The sequence below is a fragment of the Narcine bancroftii genome, chromosome 7 (assembly GCF_036971445.1).
Source record: "Narcine bancroftii isolate sNarBan1 chromosome 7, sNarBan1.hap1, whole genome shotgun sequence".
In the NCBI taxonomy this organism is placed as follows: Eukaryota; Metazoa; Chordata; class Chondrichthyes; order Torpediniformes; family Narcinidae; genus Narcine; species Narcine bancroftii.
The window spans coordinates 176,976,028-177,001,414 of record NC_091475.1 but is presented as its reverse complement, the minus strand read 5'-3'; the positions used below and the strand labels follow the sequence as shown (position 1 = coordinate 177,001,414).

The window sequence follows — 25,387 nt, the reverse complement described above, 5'->3', positions numbered from 1 at the left end:
CAAATCACATATAATCCAAAGGAGATTAAGGAAAACTTTAGAGAATTCTATGAACAATTATACCAAACTGAAAACGAAGGGAAAGAAGGGAAAATAGATGAATTTCTAACTAAAATTGAACTACCAAAACTACAAATAGAGGAACAAAATAAATTAACAGAACCATTTGGAATAGTAGAAATACAAGAGATAATAAAAAAATTACCAAATAATAAGACACCAGGAGAGGAAATGCCAGATTGGACTAGATTAGAATTAGATAAAATAGGGGAAAAGATACCTGAACACATATTATATAAATGGGATGAAAAATTGGTACAACATAGAAGTTCTCCAGTATTACATCATCTACTCAATATTTGGAAGAAGGTTCATGTAGAAAGAAATAAAACAAATGATCAATTACCAAAACTAATATTGACGCAAAATAAGTTACTCCCTTTTACAATAGATAACCTTTCCTTTAGAGAATGGGAGAAAAAAGGGATCAAAAGAATAGAAAATTGTTTTTCAGGAAATAGATTATTATCCTTTGAACAAATGAAAGATAAATACAATATAACTCAAGATACAGTGCTGGCATATTACCAATTGAGATCCTACTTGAAGGACAAATTAGGAAGCAGTCTGAGTTTACCAGAGGGAAGTAACTTTGAATATGTGATTACAGATACAATGATAATCAAAAGATTTATAACAAATATGTATATTAAACTGCAAGAAAAGGAGAATGAGGAAACAAATGGTAAAACTAAACAAAAATGGGAACAAGATTTAAATATAAAGATAAAAAAGGAAACATGGGAGAAGTTATGTTCTGGAACGATGAGAAATACAATAAATACGAGGTTACGTATGATACAATATAACTGGATACACAGGCTATACATTACACCTCAAAAGTTAAATAAATGGGACCCAACAGTATCTGATAGATGTTTTCGATGTAAAAAAGAAATGGGAACAACAATTCATGCCATCTGGACATGTGAGAAAGTAGAAAAATTTTGGGAAGATCTAAACCAAATATTAAATAAAATTACAGAAAACAATATACCAAAGAATCCAGAGATCTTCCTCCTAAGTAACATAAAAAACAAAGAATTTGGAATTGATTTGGATGATGCACAAAAAAGATTTGTTAAGACAGCTCTAGCCGTAGCAAAAAAATATATTATGTCAACCTGGAAATCGGAAGATAATTTGAAAATACAACAATGGTATATAGAAATGAATAAATGTATTCCATTAGAAAAAAATAACATATAGTTTAAGAAATAATATTGAAATATTTGAACAAATATGGGAGCCTTACATGAAACACAATAGCGAAAACCTACCGGGGATATTCACTACCTAAATTAACGAAAGGAGAAGGAAATGAAAATAATTGACTCAGTGGAATTTCTTGTTTATTTTTATTGAATGACAACATTGTTTGACTGGTTTAATGTATCCTAGATTTTGTACTTTAAATGGACGGGAGGGGGGAGGTAGGGAGGGTGGGATGGGAGGAGGGGGGGGGGGAGAAAATGGCACTGTATATATTTGAAAAGGAAAAAGTATGTATCATGGTTAATGGGATTTATGGTGTGAAAAATAAAAAATAAAAAAAAAAATAAAGTGTTTTTCTCTGCTCTTAATTCCATCCTAATTGCACTGATACCTTCCTTCATTAACAATGCTATCCCACTTTCTTTCCCTTTTTACCTTTTCTTTTGGTACCCTTCTCTATGGGCATTTAGATAAAGAGCCTAAAGCTTTGATTTTCTACAATTTTTACTTTGGTTCCAAATTTTGTTGCTCATTTTTGCTTAATTTTTTCCCCCTTCCTGTAACATTTTGATTTCATTCACATCTTCTCTATCCTGTGCCACACATTACTTTTGATGTGTTAAACTATCCAGAAATTGAATGCCCTTCATTCTATTGCCCTAATTAGTTCTGTCTTTTGCCATAATTATGTGATTTGCCACGATACAACTCCTAGCACAATTTCAACTCTCTTCTCCCCACTACTCATGCCAGATGCCCATGTATCCAAACCCATTTTCCTCATGCTAATCTTTGTTTCGCACACTTACTTCCTATCTTTATCTTTTATGAACCCACTAATCCCACAGTTATATCAACGATACCTCATCTCACCCTGTCTCTTTTAAGAGTTCTATTCCTTTTTCTCAATTCCTTCATTGCCATCACATCTAATCGCAGAATATGCACCTTCTACTCTAGAACATCTGAGATGTTCTACTTCAGAAAGTATGGCTTCCCATCTACTGCTATCAATTCAGCCATACCCATACTTCCTCTATTTCCCATACATCTGCACTGACTCCTACTGCCCTGAGACAATAAAAAGATAGGATTCCCCTTGCCTTCTCTTCTCACCCCACCAGCCTCCACACCTATTATATAATCTTCCACAACTGCATCCCATCACCAGACACATCTTCCCCTCTCCATCCTTCTCCATTTTCCAATGCGATCACTCCATCTGGGACTTCCTCATCTATTCATCCCCTCTCACTAATTGCCTCCTTGGTACCTACCCCTGTAATGACAGGAAAGGCTACACTTGCACCTACACCTCCTTTTACATTTGTCAAAGGTGCTCCATTGATGGCCTGCTCACATTCAACCACGTTTTTGTAACTTCTATATTCACCAGATTTTCTTGTCATAATTTAGAATCGTTGTGAGAAAATTCATTGTTAGATAATGAATGCAATTAATTGATCATGTCCTCTCTCACCCCTCAGTGCCAGAAATATTCCCATATAATCATAAATTTCAAGCAACTCAGTCTACGTATAGCTATGGAACTATAAATTATGAAAATCTGTTTGGGTGATAAATGGGAAATTTAGATTCCTTATTTTATTTTATACACTCAAAGTGCAAATAACCATCTCTTAAAGTTCAAAATAAATAACTGGAAGCAGGTTTCATATGGAAACCCAATCTTGGTTGTTGGATCTGGAAAGCCATTAAAGTAATAGATACAAATTATGATTGTTAGAAATTGAATTACCATCTGACATTGAAGGGTATTCAGAAATTAGATCACATTATGAGTAATTCTCCATTAGTGTTCTGTGTAATTGTCTCCACTGAACTATGAACTATTACATGTTTTTTTGTGGTTATGTGAGTATATTCAAATTCCAACTTTGAGAAATGGCAAACAAATGTTATTTACTGCAAAATGCATCAGATGCAGGATATCTAAAATCAAAGAATTGTGGGAGACTCAAGGTGCTGAGGAGCATGCTTGGTAAGAATCAAGGTTAACATTTCAGTGACTTAGATAAAAGGTTTTGGCTTGTGGTGGAACCACTGTGTAACTTTTAGAGCTGTCTAATACAAATGTACTGTATGGGCTGGCCCACCCCTGTACCTGTGACTCTTCCCCTCAGAATTCCCGTAAAGGTGGCTACACCCAAACCCCTGCCTTGGAACCAGGCCAGCAACATGTGAGATGTGCTTGGAGTTTATGGTGATTCTTTGGCTTGGCTTCGCGGATGAAGATTTATGGAGGGGTATGTCCACGTCTGCTGCAGGCTCGTTGGTGACTGACAAGTCCGTTGCGGGACAGGCAGGCACGGTTGCAGCGGTTGCAATGGAAAATTGGTTGGTTGGGGTTGGGTGTTGGGTTTTTCCTCCTTTGTCTTTTGTCAGTGAGGTGGGCTTTGCGGTCTTCTTCAAAGGAGGTTGCTGCCCTCCTAACTGTGAGGCGCCAAGATGCACGTTTGGAGGCGAGATCAGCCCACTGGCGGTGGTCAATGTGGCAGGCACCAAGAGATTTCTTTAAGCAGTCCTTGTACTTCTTCTTTGGTGCACCTCTGTCTCGGTGGCCAGTGGAGAGCTCGCCATAGAACACGATCTTGGGAAGGCGATGGTCCTCCATTCTGGAGGCGTGACCCACCCAGCACAGTTGAGTCTTCAGCAGCATGGGTTTGATGCTTGCGGACTCTGCCAGCTCAAGTACTTCGATGTTGGTGATGAAGTCATTCCAATGAATGTTGAGGATGGAGCGGAGACAGCGCTGATGGAAGCGTTCTAGGAGCCGTAGGTAATGCCGGTAGAGGACCCACGATTTGGAGCCGAACAGGAGCGTGGGTATGACAACGGCTCTGTACACGCTGATCTTTGTGTTTTTCTTCAGGTGGTTGTTTTTCCAGACTCTTTTGTGTAGTCTTCCAAAGGCGCTATTTGCCTTGGTGAGTCTGTTGTCTATCTCATTGTCGATCCTTGCATCCGATGAAATGGTGCAGCCGAGGTAGGTAAACTGGTTGACCGTTTTGAGTTCTGTGTGCCCGATGGAGATGTGGGGGGGGGGGCTGGTAGTCATGGTGGGGAGCTGGCTGATGGAGGACTCAGTTTTCTTCAGGGTGACTTCCAGCCATTTTAGCAGTTTCCGCAAAACAGGACGTCATGCGCTGGAGAGCTGGCTCTGAATGGGCAACTAAAGCGGCATGGTCTGCAAAGAGTAGTTCACGGACAAGTTGCTCTTGTGTCTTGGTGTGAGCTTGCAGGCGCCTCAGATTGAAGAGACTGCCATCCGTGCGGTACCGGATGTAAACAGTGTCTTCATTGTTGAGGTTTTTCATGGCTTGTTTCAGCATCATGCTGAAGAAGATAGTAAAGAGGGTTGGTGCGAGGACGCAGCCTTGCTTCACGCCATTGTGAATGGAGAAGGGATCGGAGAGCTCATTGCTGTATCTGACCCGACCTTGTTGGTTTTTGTGCAGTTTGATAACCATGTTGAGGAACTTTGGGGGACATCCGAGGCGCTCTAGTATTTGCCAAAGCCCTTTCCTGCTCATGGTGTCGAAGGCTTTGGTGAGGTCAACAAAGGTGATGTAGAGTCCTTTGATTTGTTCTCTGCACTTTTCTTGGAGCTGTCTGAGGGCAAAGACCATGTCAGTAGTTCCTCTGTTTGCGCGAAAGCCACACTGTGATTCTGGGAGGACATTATGGTGATTAAAGCCTATTTAATTACGACTTCTAGTCTGACGTGAGTTGTTGATAGTGTATCAATTTAATCACCATACTTTTGTGCCATGGACAAAGCCATTTGGGCGGATAAACTAGACACCGACCCTAAAGCTCTGGAGGCCTCCATAAAATTTGACCAGTGGCTGCATTGCCTTAACGCCTTCATAAAACAAAATGACGTGCAGAGCAAAGAAAATAAATGGGATCTGTTCTTTGCATAGGTCGGTCACCATGTTTTCAAATGATCAGAGACTGCAGTACTTACACGCTGCTATTGAGCTCCTGCAGAGATAGTACTGTACCCCGACAAATGTCATCTATGCCAAGTATCTTCTGGACCATTGCAGACAAGTGCCTGATGAGTCAGTGGATGAATATATGTGGGTCCTTTGGGAGCTGGGGCAAGCCTGTGGCTGCAGAGAAGTTTCTGCTGCAGTCCACTTAGAGGAGCCGATCCAAGACGTGTGTAACGGGCTTCTGGTCAGAACACATCCGCCAGAGACTCCTAGAAAAGGGCAATTGGAGCCTGCAGGAAGTCGTGGACCTGGCCAAATCACTTGAAACAGTGCAGCAAAATGCAGAGGTAGTCTGGACACCACCATCTTGGTACGTGGGATCCCAAGTTGCCGCCATCGAGCACCCAAAGTGCTACTTCTGCGGCCATGCAAAGCATCCACGTAGGAGCTGCCCAGCCAGAGATGCAACTTGTTTCAGCTACGGGAAGAAGGGACACTGTGAAAGGGTATATAGGTCCAAACCTTCCTCCAGCAGTGCTGAGTGCGGGTGGCAGCCATCGCCATCCTGGACTGTGTCATTTCTGGTGCCACATCCAGTCAGGGGCAACAACTTGGTAGAACCATGGGGACGACCACCTGGAATGGTACCATTTCCAGTGTCACTTTCAGCAGTAAGGAACAGCACTGTGTGGATGCTATGGGGGCAGCCATCCTGAGTCAGTACAATAGCAACGAGTTGGACAGCGACCAAATGTTGGTTTCGATCATCCAGGACCAGAACAATCTGCAAGACGTAGCCAGATCCATGATGGTCATTGAGGTAAACAGTCATGTTATAAGCTGTCTGTTTGATATCAGGGTCATAGAGAGCTTCACATACCTGGTCACAGTACAGTGCTACCCCCTTGCAATGACTCCAGCTAAACGCAAAATTTCTTTGGCCTCCAGATCCCACTTGACCGAGGTCCACGGAGGTTGCAATGTGACATTGACCATGTGTGGTACTAAATACAAAATCTTTAAACTCCTTGTTATGCCACAGCTCTGTGCACCAGTTATATTGGGACTGGAATTTCAGTGCCAACTGGAGTATCCTAATGGAATATGATGGGCCTCACCCCTCCCTCAAAGTCTGCAATGACCAATTTTTAAACCACTTGCCCTCCCCTCGAAACACAGCCAATCAGCAACCTGAAATCTGCCCATTGCACATGATCTGCCATTTGTCCACCCTCGGGGTCCCACTTCCACCCCTGTTCATGAACCTCGCCCCTGATTGCACCACTGAAAGCAGGCAATACAGCCCTAGGGGTAGAGCCTTCATTAGAACAGAAATTAAATGACTTCTGGCTAAAGGATTTATAGAATTTAGCACGAGCCCCTGGAGGGCACAAGCGGTAGTGGTAAAGAGTGGGGAGAAGCACCACATGGTTGTAGACTACAGGCAGACCATCAACTGAATCACCTAACTGGATGCCTACCCCCTACCACGGTGAATGAGATCATCCAGTACCGGGTCTTCTCAACCATCGACCTCAAGTTGGTAGAAACATTATTGCTGATTGATTTGTTGTTGATTTTGTGTGGAAGAAATTTTTAAATAAGTATATGAATTATAACTGAAATACACATTTATGTTACAGGTTAAATTGGAGAGAAACGTGTAGAAATTAGCTTAAAATTGAAATTGATCTCATCAAATTGAACCATCAACTAGCAGGAAAAACCTTAAATTGATAATGAATATGCTTGTAATTTATTTTTATTTATTTAAACCTGACACAGTAATAGGCCATTTTGGCACACAAACCCATGCTGCCCAATTACACCCCATTAACGTACAAACCCCGACAGGTTTTGAACAGTGGGAGGTAAGTGGAGGCTCTGGGGAAAACCCACGCAGGCATGGGGAGAATGCACCAACTCATTGTAGACAGCATGGGATTTGAACCTCAGTCCAATTTCTGGCACTGGAATAGTGTTGCACTGACCACTACGCTAACTCTGCCATCCTATTTTTAGCTGTTTTTTAAAAGTGGGTTGGTTGTGAGCTCTTTGGTAATATTTGTTTCACAACCTTAAACCACGACCAGAAGTCACTGCAGATGCTGGAGGTCTGAAATAAAAACAAAAATATTTTGAGACAGGCAACATTTTTTGAAGGAGAAATGTACGGTAGTTGACATTTCTGGCAAAACTGGGAAAGTGGAAAAAAAATTAAAGCCACCTTTAAGATTTTGTGTGTGTGTGCATGTGAGGGGAAATGTTAGGGAAGAGTCGATGGGGGAGGGGGGTGAAATTAGTTTATATTACTAAAGATGAGTTTACAGCTGGACTGTTCAGTACTGATACAAAGAAAAAATATATTCTCTGAAATCGAGGTTGCAGATGGGGTGCTGTTCTTGAAGATTAGTCTGGACTGATCTGTGCAGGAGACAACAAATCATACAGGAAGTGTGATCACTATTTATAATGACAAGACAGCTGGAAGCTACTCTGTAGACTGAAAGGAAATATTACATAAACTGGTCACTCAATTTACATTTATTTTTTTCCAGTAAAGAGAAGAACATGTTGTGAGCACTGAATGCAATATCGTTGACTGGAATCAATCAAAATGAATCGTTGCTTCATTTGTATAGCCTCTTTGGGTTGTTGAGTGATGGGAAGGGAAGTGATAAAGAGCAGATATTGTATCTCTTGCAGCTGGATTGGAAAATGTTGCAATAAGAGGTGAAGATGAAAGGACAGACTATTGATTAGTGAAGGGAACAGTCTTAATGCTGAAAGTGTGTATGATGTTGGGGGTTATGGGGCTCACATAAATTGCATGATCACTTCAGCATCCTGGATGATCTTGTCCAAGAAATTTCCTTAATCCTACCCATCCCTCCCCCACTGGCTCTCACTTGAAACTAATCTGTTTTCTCACTTTCTTCAACATGAGCCAGTAACTATGTATCTCTTTTCACATTTTCTGTGTTCTACAAAAATAGTGACGTTCAATTCATGTTATGAGCAGCCAATTGGCTCAAAATAATCTGAGATTACAATTGATTATGAAAGTTTTGTGTGCTTTGTTACAGAAAAGGCACAAAGCTGACAATGATGTTAACAGGAAGAAGATCAAAGGTGAGAGCTTGAGTTATCTGCTTGGGGGAATCTGCTTCTTCAGATTTTATTATGAGAGCAAAGTTGCAGTTCCCATTTTTTTAAAAAATGAATGGATGTAGATGACCAGGGTCAGATTCATCAATTTTGATCTCTGAAATGAATGAGTACTTGCATTGAAGTTCCTTTTTCAACTGGAGACCAACTGCAAACCAACCTGTGTGGTGATGAAATGTGCAATCCATTCAATGCCACTTTTTGAGATCGTTTCCCTGTTCTACCATCATTATGGACTACATGAAAATTGCATTCAATTGATTCTGTAATCTGAGAGGTTTTTTTAACTGAAATGTTGCATGTTAAAGGTTCCTATTGTATGGGATGCCTGGATGTACTTTTATTAGGAAGAAGACAGTTTAGTGGATTTTTTGTTTGTTTTGGGATTAGTATGAGTATACATTTATATATATCTATATATATATATCTATATAGATATATATAGATATCTATATCTATATAGATATAGATATATATAGATATCTATATCTATATAGATAGAGATATATATATCTCTATCTATATAGATATAGATATATATATCTATATCTGTATATATATAGATATAGATATATATATATATATATATATATATATATAGATATATATATATATACACACACACATCAGGAATGAAAGATTTTGAATGTAGTTACTTAGGAGGAAAAACCCAACACCCAACCCCAACCAACCAATTTTCCCCTGCAACCGCTGCAACCGTGTCTGCCTGTCCCGCATTGGACTTGTCAGCCACAAACGAGCCTGCAGCTGACGTGGACTTTTTACCCCCTCCATAAATCTTCGTCCGCGAAGCCAAGCCAAAGAAAGATAAGAGAATATTTAGCCAATAGTGCACAATAACCACATCAATTTGAAATTGATGAAGACCAGTCTGGGGTCATTTTCCAGGTGATGCAGGATGGAGTGAAGAGACAAGGTTATAGCATCATCAGTGGAATGGTTTCATTGGTAGATGAATTTAAATGGATTCAGTGTCTCTGGGATGGGTGCATTGATACATTTCATCACCAGACAATCGAAACATTTCATAATGGTGGAGGTCAGTACCACGGGGTGGTAGTCATTGCCGCACTGTAATTCATTCAGCAAGAATGCTTTCCTTAGTGCACCTAGATATTGGGGATAGGTCGAATGTCCTTTAGCGTATAAATGGAGGCATTGGTGCATTTTCTTCTTTCTTGACTGTCATGTCAACGTGCTTGTTCCAAGTCAGGTAGTTAGAGCTATTTATTCATAAGAACTTGAAGCTATCAACTCTTTCAACTTCAGCACTATTATTGTGGATGGAGAATTGTCTCTGCCCACTCTTCTGAAGTCAATAATCATTTCTTTCATCTTACTGATTATGAATGAGAGGTTGTTAATTTGATAGTATGCCACTAGACTTTCAATCCCTTGCCTGCATTCTGTCTCTGCGTTATTTTATGCTCATTCCACTGCTGTGGTCAACAAATTTGAAGAGAGAATTGGAATGGTGTTTAGCTGTACAGTTTTGGGCACAGAGGGAGTATGCAGCCTTGAGGACCACCAGTGTTGAGTGTGATCACGGAGGAGATATTACCCATCTTCTTTCTTGTGGCATTGTACTTGAATTTAGAGTCATTAAACTTATGATTGAACATTTGTATACATACAAAACCTTAACAACTAATAATAGAAAGTACACATAGAGCTCATCTGCTAGCTCATTAGCTCCCAGCCATTCCTCCCACTCAGACTTGACAATATCACATTTGAAAAAGCTCTCTGAATAAAAATCAATTTTGTGGCTTTGACGGTGAGTGAAATGAAGAACACATTTCCAGGTCCTGGTGGAAATCCTTTATTCCCTTTGATTTTTAAATAGTAATTTAGTTGGATAGCTATCTTGAAAGAGTTAATCACCCTGGAACACCTGGAAAGCCTTGCAAAAGGTAGTGAACACAGTCCAGGACATCACAGCTAAAACCCTCCCTCAACTGAGAATATCTACAGGGAATGCTGCTGTCGGAGATTAGCAATGATCATCAATGATCCATACCACCTAGCAAATGCTCTATTCTCACTGCTACCATCAAAAAAGAGATATAGGTGCCATGAGACTCACACCACCAGGTTCAGGAACAGCTGCTACCTCTCCACCATTAGACTCCTCAATGACAATTTCAATCAGGGATGTTTAAGGACTCTTACTTTTGCACTTTATTGATTTTTTTTCTATCTCTATAGACAGTCAGCTTGTTTAAATTTCTTTCAGTTCATGTGTATGTTGAGTCAATTTATTTTTGCACTGCCAATAGGTGGTAATTCTGCCTCACCCACAGAGAAAAAAAAAATCTCAGGGTTGTATGTGATGGCATATATGTACTCTGACATTAAATCAATGTTATGAACCCAGAGGACCCCAAGACCCAGCAGCAATAGAAATTCACCCAGATAAATAGTTACTAAAACAAAAATTGCTTTTAATTATCTTTAAACATGTAAACAGGATCAAACTCTAATTTATTACTATTAACTTAATTTAACCTAACTTAAACCCCTTCTAATTCTAAGTGCACGTGTATGTAATGTGTGTATAAGTTCAGAAAAGTTTTAAATTCACAGTCCAATCTCACTTCTCACTCTTCCAAGTTCACTGGTTGCAGGCAATTCTTATACTCTGCACAGAATTTAACATTTATGAATTTCACCAGGCTTTGGTGCTTGAAAGGTAAATGGTTACCACTCAGGAAGGTTCTTGTTAGTTTTCAGAGAGAGATTTGTTGCTCGTTGGACACCCACAACTGATTCCTTCAGATCAGCCACTTCAGTGTCTTGCTGATGAAACTTGCCCCCTCAGGGTTCTCCAGATGATAACCACTTTCTTTCAGGTCACCACAGAATTCCTTTTTGTTTCCCTTATTTCAAGTGAAACATTATACAGCCAGTCCTCTTCTTGTATGTACCACAAGGGCTTTGACCAGGCTGAACTAAGAATTCACAACCCGTCTTCAAAATGATTTTTTCCACAAGTTTGCCAGCTTGTCCTGTTCCAGTCCCAACTGCTGCTGCTGAACTTTAGAACTGAACTCTCTCTCTCTCTCTCTCTCTCTCTCTCTCTCTCTCTCTCTCTCTCTCTCTCACACACACACACACACACACACACACACACACACACAGACACATTCAGAGAAAACCACATAACCCTCTTAGAATAGCCAACTGCACTCAGACAGACTGCGGCTCTGGACCTCATCTTCCAAGTTTGTTCATCTATTGCTTTCCAAAAGCAATAATCCATTACTCCACAGCATATCCAATTAACACCTAATTGTGAAGTCCTTGCAGGCATTCTTCAAAGTTTTTGCAAAGGCACCCAGAGCCTGGACTGTCTGGCTTGAGCAGAGCTCTGACATTTTAAATGAGATCTGTTTGAAGTGTTTGTATCTGTATGTAATCAAAACTAAAAAAACCTTCCACATTTTATCTCCTTAAAACATATGTATTGTGACAAAGTATATGGATACATTTTGGGAGATAAATTGGTAAAGGTTTGTTAGAGTAGATTACATACAAATACTTTAAAACAGATCTTATTTAAAATACTGAAGTTCTGCCCCATGCTAGACATATTGGCTCCACAACTTCTGCAAGAGCTTTGAAGAGTGCTTAAGAGACTTCACTAATGGATTGTTGTTTACCAAAGGCAACAGATGAAAGATCTGGTTGGAGCTGATTTCTGTCTGGAAAAGAGCTTGCAGTTCTGAGAGGGTCATGTGGTTTTGCAAGCAGAGAGAGTCAGATAGTCTTTCTCTGAGAGAGACACACACACACACACACACACACACACACACACACACACACACACATACACACACACACACACACACACACACACACACACACACACACACACACACACACAAAGAGACATTACTTCTATAGTGTTACAGCCAGCAGAAGTAGCTGGGACTGGAACAGGACAAGCTAGCAATCTTGTGGAAAACCCCATTTGGAAGACAGGCTGGTCAAAGACCTTGTGGTTCATGCAAGAGAAGAGGACTGGCTGTCTAATATTTCACTTGGAATAAGTTAAACAAAAAGGAACTCTGTGGTGACCTAAAAGAAAGAGGTTATCATCTGGAGAACCCTGAAGGAGGCAAGTTTCATCAGCAAGACATGGGAGTAGTTGATTAAAGTTATGGATGTCCTGGAACAACAAATCTCTCTCTCTCTCTCTCTCTCTGAAAACCAACAAGAACCTTCCTGAGTGGTAACCATTTAACTTTCAAGCACCAAAGCCTGGTGAACTTTATAAATATTAAATTCTGGGCACAGTATAAGAATTGCCTGCAACCAGTGAACTTGGAGGAATGAGAAGAGAGATTGGACTGTGAACCAATGAACTTTTCTAAACTTGCACACACATTACACACACATGCGCTTAGAATTAGAAGGAGGTTAATTTAGGTTAGTTTTCCCAAACTTTATTTAAGAGGTAACAAATACATAACATACAGTATAGAAACAATCAAAGAAAATTTTACATTAACACCCATCCCACCCTCCCACCCCTACAGCCAACTCCCTTAAGGGAAGCAAAATAAATAAATAAATAAATGGATAAATTGTATTAAAAAAAATATATATATCTATATGTGTGTGTGTGTGTGTGTAATCTATATATATATAAAAAGAAAATATTGTAAATGTTAATAACATTTCAAAGTATATCTAAATGCATATATTTCAAATACGGAGACCACTTATTAATAAAAAAATAATAATTATCATGTAAATTATAAGCAATTTTTTCCATAACAACACATACTTTCAATTCATTATGCAACATGCTATATTAATCTCAGTATCATCTTTCCAAGTACTAGCAACACATTTACACGCTACTGATAACACCAGCATACAAAAGCAATTTGAATTTTATCCAATCCCATTCTCCTTAACGAATACAAATTTCCCAACAAGAAAATCGTTGGATCTAACGGTAATATAAAATTATATAATTTCTTCAAAACTACTTTAATTCCTTGCCAAAATGATTGAACTTTAACACAATTCCAAACAGCATGTAGAAAAGTTGCAATACATGAGCCACATCTAAAACAAGAATCCGAATTACTAAACCCATTTTTTTTTTAACTTTTCTGGGGTCAAATATAATTGATGTAAAAAATTATAATTAACCATTCCATATTGTACATTAGTCAATTTAATTACATTGTCCTGACATATTCGCCCAATCATCTTCGGCGAAAAATAAAAACTAAGTCACACTCCCATTTAAATTTAGATTTCTCCCAATCTGGTTTATCCATACTATCTTGTAACAAATTATACATAACTGAAATATAACTCTTTTTCAGTATAGAGGAAATCAAAGATTCAAATCTCGACAAAGTAGGTAAAATCACCTCTCTACCATAATTATCTTTTATCAAAGCTCTAAGTTGATAATATGCAAACGAAGAATTTACAGGTATATCAAATCTTTCTCTCAATTGATTAAAAGAAAGAAATTGCCCTTCTACAAAGCAATCTTGTATTGTCTTTATACCTTTAGAATCCCAAATCTTTAAATGATTATTAAACATTGAAAAAGGAATGAGCTGATTGTTAGACAGTGGAGTTAAAATTGATAATTTATCTTTTGATCCTAATACCCTGTTTTTTTAAAAAATCCAGATCTTTAACAAATGTTTCAATATCGGCATATCATATTGCTGTAACAAAATCAAATTCCAACAAAATATAAATTCATGTATTTCAACCCTAGATATACACGCCATTTCCACTTTATCCCAGCTGGGAGGCTGATCCAAATCCATCAATCTACTAATAAACTTCAACTGGGCCACTTCATAATAATTTTGAGAATGTGGTAATTGTAGTCCACCCAATGTATACTTCCATGTATGTCTATGCAATGCTATTCGGGCTAATTTACCTTTCCATAAAACCTCTCGCACTGCTTTATTCAAATCTTGAAAAAAGCCCTTAGAAAGTAAACAAGGTAGTGACTGAAATAAATATTGAATTTGAGGAAAAATATTCATTTTAATACAATTAACCCGACTAATCAAAGTAACGGAAGATCTTTCCACTTAATCAAATCGGCTTTAATCCATCTTAATATAGGTACATAACACCTAAATATTTAATTTTACTTGTCCACTTTAATTTTGTAATTGTTTTAAATTCAGAATAATCTCCCACTCCAACTGGTAAAATTCCAATTAACTTTATATCCCAATAATTCTCCAAATTTCAACAAACACTCGCAATTGTTTCAACAACCACTCCGGTTCCGTCAAATATACCAATACATCGTGTACAAATAAAATTAATTTTATATTCTTCATTCTTAACCCTCATCCCTCTAATTTCTTCATTTTGTCTAATAGCCTGAGCTAACGGTTCAGTAACTAACGCAAATAAGGCTGGTGACAATGGGCAGCCCTGTCGAGTTGAATGAGTCAATTTAAATAGTGAAGAAATCTGTCCATTTGTCACCACCTTAGCAATCAGGTTCATATATAAAGCCTTAACCCAACCAATATAAAAAGGGCCAAATTTAAATTTCTCTAACACTTTGAATAAAAAAATCCCACTCAACCCTATCAAAAGCTTTTTCTGCATCTAATGCTTTTGATATGCGTTGACCAAAGTAATTTATCAAAATATATTGTCTAATGCATTTCTGTTCTTAATAAAACCTGTTTGATCAATGTGTACCAATTTGGGTAAATAATTAGCAAGTCTATTAGCTAATACTTTCACTATAATTTTATAATCTACATTTAATAAAGAAATAGGTGTATATGAAGACACTTTTAATGGATCTCTATCTTTTTTGGAATGACAGTTATTAAAGCACTTGAACATGATTCTGGTAACTTCTGATCTTCAGTAACTTGATTCAACACTTCTCCAAATTCATTAGAAAAATCATCATAAAAGAGTTTATAAAATTCCACAGGGAATCCATCATCCCCTGGGGACTTTTCATTAGGCATTTCCTGAATAGCTTCCTTAATTTCAAAATCCGTAAATGGAGATTCCAATTTCTGAACATCATTTCCATCTAATACCTAACTTTAATTTAGGTAAGTAAAAATCAATAGAACCATTATCCTGTTTCCCCTCAGAAGTATATAATTTCAAATAAAATGAATAAAACTGGTCATTGATTGCCTGAAGTTTGTAAGTAACTTTTGAATTCTTCTTAACAGCATTAATAGTCAGAGATGTCTGTTCATTTTTCAATTGCCAAGCAAGTACCTTATGAGCTCTTTCTCCCAACTCATAATAATCTTGTTTAGATTGATTAATTAAGCGCTCAAACTGATAGGTTTGTAAAGTATTATAATGTAATTTCAACCTCGCTAATGCAACTTTTTTATTTTCTGTTACACCTCTCTGAAAATCTTTCTCTAACTCAGCAATCTTATTTTCTAACTCTAAACTTTCTGCCATATATTGTTTCTTAACGTTGGTAGAATAACTAATAATCTGCCCTCTCAAATAAGCTCTTAAAGTATCCCATATTACAAAATGACTATCCACAGAATTAACATTTTCAGTCAAAAATAAAGAAATCTGCTCTTTAACAAAAGTAACAAACTTGTTTTTTCAATAACATTGCATTAAACCTCCATCTAAACGACGGATGTACTACCTCCAAACTTTCACAGGTAAAAAGTAATAATGAATGATCTGATACTCTACTTTTATATTCAGCTCATAGTACTCTACCTTGTAAATGTGCAGATACCAAAAATAAATCAATTCTAGAAAATGAATCATGTCTTGAAGAATAAAAAGAGAAATCTTTCTCTGTAGGATTAACTTTTCACCAAATATCCACCAAATTTAAATCTTTCATTAACGCATTAATTTGTGTTGCCATCTTTGATTTCCTTGTACCTTTTGGATTTCTGTCCAATAAAGGGTTGAGAGCACAATTAAAATCACCACCAACTAAAACATTTTCATTAGTTTGAGTTAACAATAAAAAAAGTTTCTGAAGTAAAATGCTCAAAATCTATATTAAGGGCATAAAGATTCAGCAAAGTCCAAGATTCAGCAAAAATTTTACAGTTCACTCTTAATACTCTGCCAGCATACCCCTCTGAAGATTCCAATTCAAATGGTAAATTTTTATGAATCAAAATCGCTACTCTTCTTGCCTTAGAATTAAAAGAAGAAAAAACATGACCATCCCAATCCCTTTTCAATTTCAAATGTTCTTTCTCAGTCAAATGTGTTTCTTGTAAAAAAGCAATATAAATTTTCATTTTTTTTACATAAGCCAATATTCTCTTTCTCTTAATTGGATTATTTAACCCCTGAACGTTAAAAGTTGCAAAATTCAATTTCGACAACTTTTTTAACTACTAATATATTTACACACTATAAAATAATGCTCCCCTCTATAATTCTTCCAAGAAAAAAAAACCCTCAAAAAAAAAACCAGAAAATTACAAAAGAAAACCCACCCAAAGGTAGTAATACCCTAAAAATCTGGGTATGGTAAACCCACTAGAGGCAGATGACTATCGAAGTTTTCAGTGTCATCAAACCCCCCCCCCCCCACAGCCAGATACATATTTATTATTTAATCAAACACAATAGAATATAGTCTATATATTCAGCCCAATGATTCCAAGCACAACGACTGCTCCTGATCTTCAACATCAAGAAGACTTTGTGTCAGCTCTTCATTCTTTCCATTCCCATGTCCATTTCCATTTCCATTTACCCTCCTCTTAGGAGACAATGGAGTAGAAGATCCATTTCTTCACAATTCCGGCAAAGAATTAGCAAAAACCAAAGCATCATGATCATTCTCAAAAAAATTGAGATTGAAAGTTTCCATAGAAAACCTTCAAAATTGCAGGATAACGAAAAGCAAACTTTTAGCTTTTTTGCCACAAAACATCTTTGGCCGTATTAAATTCTCGTCATCTTCTAATAACCTCTTGGCTCAAATCGGCATAAAAAAACACTGTTATTTTGAACCATTAATGGAGATCGATTCTGCCGTGCGTTCTGCACTGCCATACATAAAATGATTTTTCTATTTTGATACTTTAAACAACGAACCAAGACTGCTCTCTGTGTTTGCCTGGAAGTGGTTTGCTTCTCAGAGCTCTGTGAGCTCTATCCAGTTCCAAGCCTTTAGGGAAAAGCTCTTGACCCAGCACCTCTGGGATCCAGTGCTTAAAAAATTTTATAGGGTTAGCACCTTCAATGTCCTCTGGGAGACCAACTATTTTCACATTATTCCATTTACTTTTATTTTCCAACGAATCAATCTTCTTCATTAAATCTCTTTTTTGAATTCCCCAATCTATAAAAGAACCTTCCACTTTTTCCATTTTTTCTCTATTACATTCTACCTGAGTTTGACATTCAGAGAAGGCTGTTTCAATTTTCTTAAAATTCTCTTGCGCAGTATCAACTGATTTTACACATCTATTAATATCACTTTTAACTACAGTCATTTCCTGTTTTACAGTTGAAATTTCATCACACAAAGTATTAATTTTTATTTTCATCTCCATAAATCCTTGATTCACTTGAGTTGATATTTATTTTGACATATTATGCATTTGACAAGCAATCCCTTCCAAAACAGTAAACACAGAATCCAGTCCAGATTCCACTTCCATGTTTTGAGATCCACCTCCTTTAACTGCAAGCTCCTCCTCCTGGACGAATTCCAATAAGGTAAGTTCCTCTTCTTCCTCTGTCATCATAGATCCTTTGGCTGAATGGCTGTGGGTCTGGACACCGAATGGCGGCACCCCAATCTCTCCCCCTCAGCCCACACTTTATCCAGCAGTTCTCGGACCCGCGATGCCCCTCGCAGGCCAGGCAAAGCCGTCGGACGCGCAGGAGTATCCTCCAAAGCTACACTGCGTGCCACTGGGCCACCCAGCAGGTTTGCGGGTCCCATTATCGGCCGTGCCGCCCACACCCACGACTTCACATGAACGCTGGTCGGCAACGGCCAGGCTCACCGATGTGTCGGTGCCATCTTGCGGAGGCAGGATCGGCGCCGGAGTCAGACTCGAGTCAGAGCTGGAGTCCTCTGAGGCTTGGAGACTCCCAATGACGACCCAGTGGATTCAGCTATGCAGGTAGGCCTCAATTCTTACGCAGTTTTATATGGTAGTTTTTTCTGAAGCTGAGGTTTAAATTTTTTCACATTGGATGCCATTATAAATCACTGTTATTTAAACAACTGTAAATCTTAATTTTAACCATTTTTATGCTTTTTAAAAACTGGGTATTTAATGATCCAGCTGGGGAGAGGTGGAATACACGTTTTTCTTCTACGCCATCTTGCCACCCCCACCCCCCCTCCCCCCCCCCGCATTTAGGTTAGTTAAGTTAAAGTGTGATTCTGTTTTCATGTTTAAAGATAATTAAAAGCAACCTTTGTTAAAGTGACCACTTGTCTTGGTGAATATCTATTGCTGCTGGGTTTCGAGGTCCTCTGGGCTAGTAACACGATATGCAATATCAAATATAACATAATCTGTCACATCAGAAATCTCAATTGTAATTAAATGTGAATGTTTAAATAGATCAGGTAAAAAGAATATTGTTTGAAGTTTTCTACCCTAGTTGTTGTTATAAAGATTATTTCTTTTTCAGTTTTAAAAGATGGCAAATGGGAGACCATCATTTGGCAAGAGGTATGTGGTTCAGATATGAAAAATATTCTTAATCCTTTAATTTTCAGTCTTGGCAAATAAAAACTTCCAAAAATATTATCAAGTATTCAGTGGCTTTTGTTGCATCCCCACCAACATTTAACACAAAATGATTGCTGAATATTAATTACTCTATAGTGTCTTTCAGGTAGTGATGTATTTGTTGATTTGAGTAGTAGGAATTATAATTCGATAGCAATTGAGTTTTCAGAATTTTGTAATACTCAATCTGAAAGCCAGGTTAAGTATCTCTTTAGTTGATCATGAGGTCCAAGCAAAGGTTTAGCCTAATGGTACATTGGTTTGCTCCCCAGATGCTAGGATGGAAAAGGAAGAGGTGAACAGGCAGGTCTTGGATAACCTTTTGATGCATGAGAGGTGCATAGGATGGGGAAATTGAAGTCTCCCAGTAAGATAACTCTGTGGCTTTTGCAACTTTCCATAATCTGTCTACATATTTGTTAATATGCATTAGAAATTAATTCTGGGCAGATTTGAAAAACTCTCTCTCTCCACCCCCCTTGTCATTTGATCTGAAAATTATATCAAATTGGAATCCCAAATAATTGGCAGGTGCATAGCAGAGCCACCAGCTGAAACTCACTATTGAATTGAAACAGTGCTAACTGCCCTCATCAGATTCATAGTTTTGATGATAATACAGGTACAATCATTTATCCGGACATCTAAAATCTAGAAAGCTCCAAAAACCGTTTTTTTCCTGGTGCTGGTACAGCGGAGGGTGAGAGAGAGAGAGAGAGACAGACAGCAGCGTGACTAGGATGGGGGGGGGGCGGGGGGAGACGGCAGCGCAACTCAGGTGGGCGAGGGGGGAGAGAGATGGCAGCACGACTCGGGTGGGTGGGAGAGACAGCAGCGTAACTGGGGTGGGGGGGAGGAGAGAGAGAGACGGCAGCACAACTTGGGCAGCGGGAAGAGACGGCAGTGTGACTTGGGTGGGTGAGGGGGGAGAGAGAGAGAGACAGCAGTGCGACTTGGGCGGGGGGAGGAGAGAGAGAGAGATGGCTGCATGACTCGGGCGGGCGGGGGGGAGAGAGATGGCAGTGTGACTCAGGTGGGCGGGGGAGAGATGGCAGCGCGACTCAGGTGGGCAAGGGGGAGGGAGACGCCAGAGCGACTGGAAGGGGGTGGATACGGCGGCACAATTCAGGTGGGCTTAAATCTGGGGCAGCTGGCTTTTGTTCTGAAATCCGGAAAAATCCAAAATTCAGAACACACTGTCCCCCAAGGGTTCCAGTTAAAGGATTGTGTACCTGTAATAATAATGACTTTGTCATGAACATGATAAAATATTTTACTTGCTGCAGCTGAACAGGTACTTAAAAACATCTTCAGAAACAAATAAAAAACAACTCCAATAGTATAATTAAAAAGAGACAATAATATCTAAAGTAATATTTATTCACAGTAATCTTATTGCAAACATGTGACTGCAGTCGTGGTGTCAGAGCAGTACTTGATTAGTGTAACAAGGGAGGTTCATCCTTGTGCTCGTTGATAATAATGACCAAGGACTGAACCAGCCAGGTTTTTTTTTTACATTGTTTAACTTTTTAAACCTCAAAATTCATACTTAAAATGAATATTAAATGAAATCAGATGCCCCATGTGATAATTGGGATTGAATCTGAATTGTTTATTATCACAAATATTATTTTGTTTTGATTCAAGAATATCTGGGTGAGCAAGCTAAATATTTAACATTACATAATTTTCTATATTGACTTGTATTTAGTCCATCAAGATTTTGCCAACTCATCATTTTCTGCTCACCCAATTCCTTCTCAATTCTCTTACACTTACCCATTAATAACGCTTCATTCTCCCACCAGCCACCAACACTTGGAATAAGTTCAACTTTATTATCATCTGACTGCACATATACAAACTGACAAAGCGGCATTTCTCTAGACCGTGGCCCACAAACATATACAATACATAGTACATAATAAGCGCCTATTTACATAAAGCTGTAATTTAAAATATATAGAATATTTTATAAAATAAAAATATTTTGTGATTACAGGATATGCATCCTGCTTACAGGATTCTCTTCATCCTTCTCAGCCTGCAGTTCTGATTTGATGCTCCTTTACCGTCATCTTAATGGTAGTGGATCAAAGATAATGTGTGATAGATAGAAAGGGTCTTCTAATTCTTTGAGTCCTATTTAAGCAATAGAGGAAAGGGGGCCGCAGTGATCCTCTCAGCTGTTTTGATGATTCTCAATTAAATTCCAGTCCCATTTTTGCAGCTCCCAGACCACATAATGATGCAGCCAGATGGGACCCTCTCAATTGTACTGCTGCAAGATGTCAAGATGGGGGAAATGTAGGAGCTGCTGCGCCTTTCCGACAGTCGCCAACTACGCTAACAACTAACGCATTTTCATAGAAAAAAAATGAATTGTCAACATTTTGGAAAAGAACCCTTCAACTAGATGAATGATTATTGAATTGGTGCGGTTTAAGGATAAACAACAAATCCTTTTAAATTCTCCAATATTGTAAATCGATTTGTGAAATAAGACACAGATTAAAATGTTGGTTTAGAGGCTGCAAATCTAATGTCTTCATTAAAAGTTCTGAAGAAAAACACTTGCCAATAAAGCTGAGAGTTAATTTGCTAAATAATGGTGAAAGTTACCGAGTAGATGGGGAGAGAATAATATCATATTGTCATATCTCTGATGAGGTATGACAAATTTGCATATGTAGTGACTCGATTGATTTTACAATTATTGCAGAGCTTTTAAAGCTTAGCATCTCACATTGAATATTGAAGATCTTTATTTTTGAATTAAGTAAGAAAGATATAACAAAGAACTGAGAACTAAATAACAGAGATAAAATTTGCCAAAAATGAAATTTACCATTGATATATATAGCTTGTATTGTTTTCGATTGACAACTGCTTTGTTAAAGCTAATTGTTCAATTGCTTTGCAGGTTACAGTGGGGGACTTTGTGATGGTCACCAATGGACAGCGTCTCCCAGCTGACATTCTTATTGTCTCCTCCAGGTTGGCCATTTTCTGAGTTTGCTCTTGTGGATGTTTCTGAATAATGGATTTTAAAGCAACAATTAGACTGCCATAATTTTTTGGTAATTGTAATTAAATGTTGTTTTCTGAGGGAATTCTAGAACATAGAACATTACAGCACAATACAGGCATTTGGCCCACAATGTTGTGGCGACCCACATAAACCTTCTCAACAATCTAAACCTTCCCTACCACACACCCATAACCCTCCATTTTTCTTGCAATATGTGCCTGTTTAAGAGTCTTCAAATGTCCTCATTCTACCAGCCTTCAACACTCTCCCGGTAATGCATTCCTGGTATCCACCATGAAAAAACAAACAACAAAACCCCAAATGTCTCCACTTAATGTTTCTCCTTTCATCTTGTGCAGATGTCTTCTGGTGTTTGCTACTTCTGCCCTGGATAAAGGAGCTGGCTGTCCACCCTATCTATGTCTCTCATGATCTCGTAGACCTCTATTAAGTCACCTCTCATTCCTTCTTCGCTTCAAAGAGAAAAGCCCTAGTTCCATTAATCTTGCCTCATAAGACATGTTCTCCAATCTAGGCAACATCCTGGTAAATCTTTTCTGCACCCTCTCAAAAGTTTTCAGATCCTTTCTGTAATGAGGTGACCAGAACTGGCCGCAATGTTCCAAGTCAAGTTCAAATTCAAGTTGAAGTTTATTATCATCTGATTATACATGTACAACCCAATGAAACAGCATCTCTCCAGACCATAATGCACGTACAGAAAGACATAATACACAGTACATAAAGATCACATGAATAATCAAAATAAATAGATAGATATAAAAAATATTTGGGATGATTGTTACAGTTACAAGACACAATTGTGGTCGAACGAGAGGTTTATTAAACTGCAGCATTATCTTACGACTCTTGAACTCAAATCCCTGAATAATGAAGGCCAGCATGCCATAAGCCTTCTTAACTAACCCATCAACTTTGACAGATTTATGGATTGGACTCTAAGGTCCCTCTGTTCTTCCATACTGTGAAGAATCCTGCTATTCATAATGTACTCTGCCTTCATTGTTGGATCTTCCAAAATGCATCACTTCATCCATCCAGATTTAACTCCATCTGCCACTTGTCTACCCAAATCTGCATCCTGTCTACATCCTGTTGTAACCTAGACAATCTCTATACTGGTCTCAGCACCTCCAACCTTTGTATAATTTGCAAATGCTCTGTCCCATCATTCTACTTCTTCATTCAGGTCATTCATAAAAATCACAATAAGCTGGGTCCCAAAACAGATTGCTGTGGAATTCCACTCATCATTGACGTCCAGGAAGAATACTTTCTGTGCACTACTACTGTCTGATTTCTATAGGCAAGCCAAATCTGAATGCATGGTTCCGTGTCTTATGACTTTCTGAATGAGTTTACCATGGGGGAGCTTGTCAAATGCCTTACTAAATCCATATACACCACATCTAATCATTTTCTTTTGTTACTTCTCCAAAAACTCAATGGGGCTTGTGAGGCACAACATTGCCCCTCATAAAGCCATGCTGATTATCCCTGAGAAGATTACGCTATTGTAAATGCTCGTAAATTCTCTCTGGAAGAATCATCTCCAATAATTTGTCCACCACTGATGTAAGACTCACTGGACTATAATTCCCAGGATTCTCCCTGTTATCTATTATAAACAAGGAGACTACATTTCCCATTCTCCAATCCTTCGGTACCTCCCCTGTGGCCAAGGGGTCTGCAAAGATCAGTGCCAATGCTCAGCAACCTCTTCCTTAATTTCTTGTAGAAACGGGGATACATCTCATACAGTCCCGGAGACTTACCCTATTGTTTTTAAAATGTCATTTTCTCTGGTGAATTCTGAAGCACTTCCTCTTCCTTAACCTCTAACACAAACTTGTTCTATATCGACCTCACATTGCCCAAAGTCCCTCATTCATTTAGGTCCTTCCCCACCTCCTCTGCCCCTGAACAGAAGTAAACAGAATTCCTGCCATGTAACTGAGCTTACAAAGGAATACAAATTAGGTCAGAATCATTTTTTTTTTAAATTAGCAGTATCCATGAATTGAATGTTTATAATTTAAAGTATTATGAATTTTTACTTTAAATGTTTGAGTAGTACCAATAAGCAATATCTAAGTCAGCATTCAGCACCAGTACTGGGTGACAGGTAATTCATTGTTAGAGGTCACTTACCCAAACACCTTTAAATTACTTCCAACAATTAATTATTCTCTGTTGCCCAGTACTGGTGCTGAATGCTGACTTAGATATTGCTTATTGGTCAATCTCCTTGGTTTCATTTGTCATCCATGAATTGGCTTCATCTAATGTACAGAGTGAAATGTAACAACTTGCGCCAGCCATAACAGCAGCATATTCATATGGATCACATGCATTCCAAGGCTCTTTCTGTACACAGAAAATGATGCAGAGCCATACCTAAGGCTGATGAAGGTAAGATTCCAGGGTAGGTTTTGAGGACTTGGTTAAATCTGGAGGGAACTGTTTCGTGACTTGAAATGTTGTCTGGTGTTCTCCTCTGTCATAGTGGGAAGGAGCAAGATGATAGAATCTGAGAAACAAAGGACCGAGGCTTAGAAACAAGGTTAGGAAAGGTTTGCAAAGTTAAGGTGGAACAAAGTGGAATTGACAATTTTAAGATTGAATTTGGTTTGATTTGAGAATAATGCCATTAAACTGGTATCTTGCAACTTATAGTTTTAAATGAGGCTTGTGGCGGCCCACAATTGCGGAGATCGGGCCGGCACATCGCGCGGCAGCAGACGTGGACAGAGATCGCTAAAGCGACTCTCAGGACAACGAACCGGCAGGGGTAGAAGCTGGAGCAGCATCAGACCAACAGCCCTAAAATGGCATTGGTCAAGCTGCTCAGCTAACTCAACAGAAACAGGCTGGTGAAGAAGGGCATTCATATGCATGGATGTTCCCACCAGCTATTGTTATTCATATGGATGACTCAGTCAATCAGCAAAAATGGCGGGAACTTGAACAGTATAAAATCAGTCTTTACAGCTCTAATAGAGGAGTGAGCTTAGCATGCCACACTGTGTGTGTGTGTGTGTGTGTGTGTGTGTGTGTGTGTGTGTGTGTGTGTGTGTGTGTGTGTGTGTGTGTGTGTGTGTGTGTGCACGTTTTTCTTTGTTGCGGTTGGCTACAGGCTAGTTGCACTGGTGTGAAAGACA

The 25,387-nt window shown here is 38.6% G+C and overlaps 1 protein-coding gene across 19 annotated transcripts in view; it reads left to right on the top strand.

Annotated features, from left to right (window-relative positions):
- The window catches only part of LOC138739430 (phospholipid-transporting ATPase IB-like), a 524,646-nt gene that overhangs the window by 178,333 nt on the left and 320,926 nt on the right, over positions 1-25,387 (top strand). For 16 of the 19 annotated variants that reach the window (XR_011342240.1, XM_069891443.1, XM_069891442.1 and 13 more), the window contains 3 exons: positions 8,324-8,369; positions 19,071-19,111; positions 22,098-22,171. Coding sequence is in view for 17 of the 19 variants with exons in the window: in XM_069891443.1 (XP_069747544.1) it covers positions 8,324-8,369; positions 19,071-19,111; positions 22,098-22,171 (161 nt within the window). In the remaining 2 variants the exon portion in view is untranslated. Of the gene's footprint in view, positions 1-8,323; positions 8,370-18,050; positions 18,138-19,070; positions 19,112-21,171; positions 21,260-22,097; positions 22,172-24,577; positions 24,639-25,387 lie in introns of those variants that run through there. The other 3 variants (XM_069891459.1, XM_069891458.1, XM_069891460.1) reach the window with 3 other exon arrangements.